The sequence below is a fragment of the Nerophis ophidion genome, linkage group LG01 (assembly GCF_033978795.1).
Source record: "Nerophis ophidion isolate RoL-2023_Sa linkage group LG01, RoL_Noph_v1.0, whole genome shotgun sequence".
Taxonomy (NCBI): Eukaryota; Metazoa; Chordata; class Actinopteri; order Syngnathiformes; family Syngnathidae; genus Nerophis; species Nerophis ophidion.
The window spans coordinates 75,869,188-75,876,319 of record NC_084611.1 but is presented as its reverse complement, the minus strand read 5'-3'; the positions used below and the strand labels follow the sequence as shown (position 1 = coordinate 75,876,319).

The following is a 7,132-nucleotide window of genomic DNA, read 5'->3' as shown; positions in this document are numbered from 1 at the left end:
TTTAAAAAAAAATAATAATCAAAATCAATGTCACATTAAATATTCCACTTTGAGATATTTTTGGGGGAAAATGTTGCATATTTTGTGTTCGCCAGATAAAAAACAAAGTTTTTTTTCTGAAGAAGGGCCTAATAAGAACAACAAAAAAACATACACAACAATAACATTTATAATTGACAGATGGATCTGAAGTTGATCTCAAGACGATTGTGTTTAAAGTAAACAGTAAAAAAAAAAAAAAATTTTCATTTTTAATAAGTAGGACCCTTTTGGATCCCCAATAATTTTAGTGCGATTTTTTTTTTGTGTCACTGCTAAAAAAATAATAACAAATTGAAATCAATGGTTATTTTTTAATTTTTAATTTTTTAATTTTTAAGGCTCCAATTATTCTATAATCTGAAATATTCCACTTCCAATTTTATTGGGGGAAACTATTGCATATTTTGTATTTTTTTCCATAACAAAACAGGGTTTTCTTTGACAAAAAGGGCATACAACTCAAATCTTTAAATACGTTATATTGACAGATAGACCTAATGTTGATCTAGAGATTTAAACCTTGACTAACAATAATACAAAATAAAGACACATTTTAAATATTTTTTTTACCAAAATCCTTTGGGGTCCCTGGGATCAAGCCTGAGTGGAGGCCTAAATGTATAATTTTACACATATATTGTATTGTTTAAAAAAATAAAAAAACATATCAAAATGGCCCCCGCTTGTTTTGATTTTTCAGTGTGCGGCCCTCGGTGGAAAAAGTTTGGACACCCCTGACATATGGTATGTTCATGAAAGACACACTGCCAGATACATGCCTCCCTTACGCCCTCAGGCGAAACATTGGAAGTACTGCAGTCACATTATTGACAGTAAATAACCAAAGCATCCACAAAGTCCGACTTGAGGGACTCTTTTTTTTTTTTTTTTTTAATTGGCCCTAGCATAGTGTAGAAATTCCAAATTTGTCAAAAAAGGCACAATGAAAACACAATTAATAAATGCAATGAAAAAAAGCAGAAATGTTGGCACTAACAACGAGAAAACAAAGTATTGCAGTTTTGTGTACAAACAACAACATACATGTATAAAGCAAATATATATGTATATATATATATATTATATACATATAACATATATATATATATAACATATATATATATATATATAAATATATATATATATATATATATATATGCTTTTTAATGTATACAGTATCAATCAATCAATGTTTACTTATATAGCCCTAAATCACTAGTGTCTCAAAGGGCTGTACAAACCATAACACAAACCACTACGACATCCTCGGTAGGCCCACATAAGGGCAAGGAAAACTCACACCCAGTGTATGATATATTATAAATAAAAAACATATATACATACATACTATATATATGCTTTTTAAAGTATACAGTAATAATATATTATATAATAAATAAAAACATATACATGCATACATATGTATATATGTATACATATATGCATATATACATACATATATACAGTATATATGTCTGCGTGTGTGTATGTGTATACATATATGCATGTATGCATATGTATATATATGTATGTATATATGCATATATATGTATGTATGTATAAATGCATATTTACATACATATACATACTGTACATATGCATATGCATACATACATCTACACATAGACATATTAATGTATATATATATATATATATATGTATACATACATACATACACATATATGTATGTCTATATGCATACATATATATTGTCTTTGTCATCTCAACATACATATATACACATTTATACATATACATACATACATACGTATATACATTTATACATACATATAATACATAAAATAACATTTTACATCGTTGTAAAAGGTAGCGAATGGAGCTTTCTATAAGGGTTGCAACATTTTCATTAGTAATGGATCAGAATTACCAGGATTTGAAAGCATTTTGCTGGAAATGAGCAAACATTTTAGTTCATTTAGAAAACATCCTGCGATAAAATTTGCCTCAACCAAAGTAATTAATGCAATTTTGATTCACTGTTTTAGGAATTTATTCATCAGTCCAATCACCATTTGTGTTTTTGTGATTCAAATGATGGATTAAAGTACTATTAGTCAATGTATTAAAAAAAAAAATATCCTTATGTGTTTTTTTCTTTCTGTTGGTTTCCCTGGTTGAAAAAGTAATATTTGGGATCGATTATAATAAAGGCACTGTCTCTCGACCTAACTCAGCTGGGATAGGCTCCAGCTTACTTGAGACCCTAGGTAAGCGCTATAGAAAATGGATGAGTAATAAAGACATTACAGTGGACAACAAACACTATGTAACATATTTTACACGATGAACTGTGACGCTGCAGTGTATACATGCAGGCACATGGGTAAATTTCAGGGAAAAAAGAAAAGAAAAAAAGCCAAAAGTAAGTAAATACTGAAAATAAACTGAATTTGCAAAAAACTGTTTTCGTTTTTAAATTGAACCTGCAAGTTATTTTCTTTCCAAACCATTTTTTTTCTATAGAAACAAGTTAGAACCCTTGTTGCTATAAAAAATAATCTAATGTGCTGTTTATTACCACATATTCTTGTTCATATTCCTATGGAACATGAACTTTGCGTAATGTGCTTTCAAAGCAGGCAGGACATTTAAATAGAGCCGATTGTGTGCAAATATTTAAAATGTCTTACACTTTTTTTTTTTTACATTTTGTCAAGTACTGAACAAGTGCAGGATATTTGTAAACACATGTTTACACTTTGTGTAGGGCACTGTGCACATACAATAATTTTATTTTCACAAACACTCCTATATCATATTAAGGGTAAATTTCACACCAGTTTTGCCTTCTACAGCCATTAAAAAGTCATTCCTGTCTTGTAAAATACTAATAAAAAAAGATAATTATTTTCTTCGAAAACGAGAAGAAAATACGATTGTGCGTTTCATGCAATGTAAAAACTAAAATTATATAAAACCTAAAATGAGCACAAAAAGAAAGGAATACTAAAAACATAACAGAGCATGTTCACATTTTGTTAGTTGACCTATTTGTGGTGAACCTAAAGATGTTTACTCTGCTAATTATTTTTTTAAAGCTATAACCTAAAAAAAACCCGAACTAAATTAAAGTGACTAAACAGTCCAGGTGATAGCAATGACCAATAGTGACCACTAGTGTCTATGAAGGTTTTCATTCACCCAGGTCTTTGTCATCTCAGGGCATTCAATCTGACCAAACAGTCCAGATTGCCCCGAGATGACCACAAGTCCTTCTATTAGTAACACCTGAGCATCACTGTACTTTGCAGCAAAACTGGAGAGATATTTTCTACACTGCAGGAGACATGTTCTACACTGCAAAAGTAGTATTCTTGCACACTGTAGACTTGACTTGAAATCCGAAACAAATGCAAAAGAGTCCGCACCATCATGGATGTTCACCTTGTGTCTGGGCGCTGATTGTGGCCGGAAAATGTAAGAAGCCCTCACAAGTACCGAGGCCACGGTCAGGCCCCGTATTTCTCGCGTCATTTTTTTTTTGTAATAAAATAAACATAAATCCTGTGCGATGATAAAAACACTGAGCTGAATCAAAAAGGGTCCAGTGGCATAAATATGTGCGCTTAAAAGCTACTCACTGCTTTCTTCAGTTCTTCCTGGCGAGTTCGTCGGGTTGCAGGACAAAATGAGAAACTCACATTCCTTCATCAGAATGCTGCGGCGGTTGATGGACGACTCCTCTTTCAGTCAAGTGCTGAATAACAAAGCTTGTTCCAAAGAGAAAGGAGGGTGGGGGGCAGAGACCGCGAGCAGTGCATCCCTTTGGCCAGCAGGGGGCGGCGCTTGAGACGCATTCTGGGTTTACGGAGTTCAACCTTAGTTCACCAGCAGGACGTCCTCGTATGTTGTTGTTCTGACGGACAAATGGAACAAGATGTTGGTTTTTACTTACACTTTTCAACATTCTTACTGTCATACAAGTGTCTAAAGCAGGGGTGTCAATCGTACGGCCTACGGGATGAGTTTGCTAAGTATAAAAAGTAGTCCAATTTTTGAATGAAAGAAACAGCTGTTCTAAATGTGTCCACTAGATTTCGCAATAGCAATTCTTTGTATCTTTGTAGATTATGCTACATATGTAAAAAAATAAAAATAAACCACATGTTAGTGCACCAGTTGAGGAAAATCAGCAAACTACATAAATAACATCCTGTAATTTGATTTTGACATAATTTTGTTATTTTTGACAGATTAAAAATGAACACTAATGAGTTGACTTATCATATAATCATATATTATCATATAAAGCATAAAGTATAAAAATGAGTTGAAATTTTGGAATGAAAGAAACAGCTGTTCTAAATGTGTCCACTAGATGTCGCAATAGCAATTATTTGTATCTATCGATTACACTACATATGTAAATAAAACACACAAAAAAAACACAATAGTGCACCAGTCGAGGAAAATTAGCAAACTACACAAATAACATCCTGTAATTTGATTTTGACATTTTTTTATCTTGACCGATTGAAAATTAAAACCAATGAGTTGACTGATGAACATTATCACATAATTTATTCAGAAAGTATAAATAAGGACAAATAAAGATAGAATACTATAAATCTCAACATGTAAGTGGAGAAAAAAAACCCCAGCAACGTTAAGATGTGTACATTTTCAGAATGTGTTTGTTTTATTTTTAAGCAAAGAAAATAATCGGAAGTCATCTTTATTTTTAAGTTATTGTGCCGTGATTTTACCAGTCCGGCCCACTCGGGAGTATATTTTTCTCCATGTGGCCCCCTATCTAAAAGGAGTTTGACACCCCTGGTCTAAAGAAGTTAACCGCTACAATATAACTAAATAAAACAAAAAATAACATCGCCTTTAGTGACTTATGGCATCTCACTTTTCAACATTCTTACTGTCGTACAAGTGTGTAAAGAAGTTAACCATTATAATATAACCAAATAAAAATAAAAATAATATCACCTTTAGTGCTTATGGCATCCCATTTTTTATACTTTTTCATACAAATGTATGAAAAAGTTAACCATCCATCCATCCGTTTTCTACCGCTTGTCTCTTTTGGGGTCGCGGGGCGTGCTGGAGCCTATAACTAAATATAAAATTAAATATAATAACGCTTTGATGACTTAGGGTGCCCCACGTTTTAACATTCTTACTATCAAACTCGTGTATAAAAAAATTAACCCCTCTAATATAACTAAATAACACTTAAACAACATCTTTGATGTTAATGGCGTGCAGCACATCACTTTTTAACATTTTTACTGTCAGAAAAGTGTATACAAAGGTTAACCACTATATTAACAAGTTATTAGATTTAAAAATATAACAACACTTTTATTGACTCATGTTTCTTACCTTATAAAATAAACACTACGGTATAGCAAAATAAAACTAAAATATAACATTTTGGATGAGATATGGAATTCAGCTTCTCACTTTTTAACATTGTTACTGTCATACAAGTGTCTAAAGAAGTTAACTGCTGTAATATAACTAAATAGAAGTAACATCTAATAACACCTTTAATGACTTACGGCGTGGAGCATCTCACTTTTTAACCTCCTTAGTCATAAAAGTGTATAAATAAGTTAACCTTTATCAAACAACAAAATCTAACTAAAATATAATAGCACCTTGATGACTTATGGCGTCTTTATCATTTTTATTGTTATAAAAGTGTACAAAGAAGTTAACCACGACGATAAAACTAAATAAAACTAAAATGTATCATCTGTATTGACTTATGGCATCTCTCTTTTTAACATTTTCACTGTGATAAAAGCATATAAAGAAGTTAACCAATGTAATATAACTACATAAAAACACATATTTGATGATTAATACATCATCTTTTTATCATCATTACTTTTTAACATTGTTACTGTCATACAAGTGTAAAAAGAAGCCAAACACTGTAATAGACTTGAATGAAAGGAAAACAAATAGGAAAACCTTTGATTACTTGTGGTATAGCATCACATTTAAATAAAAAAAATACAAACAATTAAAATGCTCTATAATACATACACTTGTAAAAATATCATTTTGACTGTTACACAAAGCAGTATATAGGACATAAAAGAATAACAGAAAAACAGCAACAATCGAGAAAAATGCCACCGAATGAACAAAGTAGCAAAGTAAATAATAACAAATACATAAAAAATGCTATAGTTTTTTTTTTAATTATGAAATTATTGAAAAATACAAAATGAAACAAAATACAACAGATGTCCTTACATCTGCAAATTTTATTTCTCTGGTTTGAATTGTAAATATATGATACAAAAAGAAAGAAAACAAAAAACTAACATAAATAGACGGCGCCATCTGCGTGGTAAAACGTGCGTTGTAGCTATGAATCCACCAGAGGGCGCTGTGAGTCAATACACTCAACATTTGATAAGTATGTGATAATGTGTAAATGCTTGTTTTGTAAGCACAATACTGTATAGTGTATGGTGTTTCACAATGTCTAAAGCTGAATTTAAAATGTATTTTAATAATAATAACTAAAGTAGGTATATTATTCTGTTAGAGCAGGGGTTGGGAACTTTTTCCGCTGAGAGAGCCATGAGAGCCAAATATTTAAAAATATATTTCTGTGAGAGCCATATAATATCTTTTTTTTAAACACTGAATACAACTAAATGTGTTCATTTTTAAGGAAGACCTACATTTTCAGAGTATACTAAGTATCTTATTCTTTTTAATAACATTGTTATTCTGAAGCTAACCAATAATAAATAAAACACTTCTTACCATTAAAACGACTTCTTGAACAGGTGCAGTGGAAAAACGGATGGATGGATTAAAATGCATGAGAATTATATTTTGACACTGTGTTTACCGGCGAGATTATTCATTACTTATCATGTTAAGCAATACAGCTAAGATTTATCTGAGAGCCAGATGCAGTCATCAAAAGAGCCACAGGTTCCCTACCCCTGCGTTAGAGTATCAATAATAGGTATTTTTAGAAATATTATAGATAGTTAGATAGTACTTTATTGATTCCTTCAGGAGAGTTCCTTCAGGAAAATTAAAATTCAAGCAGCAGTTAACAGAGTTGAGATCAATTTAAAAAGTT

At 31.2% G+C, this 7,132-nt stretch overlaps 1 protein-coding gene across 2 annotated transcripts in view; it reads right to left on the bottom strand.

Annotated features, from left to right (window-relative positions):
* Positions 1–501: 501 nt before the first annotated feature.
* The window catches only part of mcoln1a (mucolipin TRP cation channel 1a), a 41,608-nt gene continuing 34,977 nt past the window's right edge, over positions 502–7,132 (bottom strand). For both annotated transcript variants that reach the window (XM_061911582.1, XM_061911590.1), the window contains exon 14: positions 502–3,919. In XM_061911582.1, the coding sequence (XP_061767566.1) occupies positions 3,883–3,919 (37 nt within the window). In that variant the 3' untranslated portion in view covers positions 502–3,882. The remainder of the gene's footprint in view (positions 3,920–7,132) is intronic.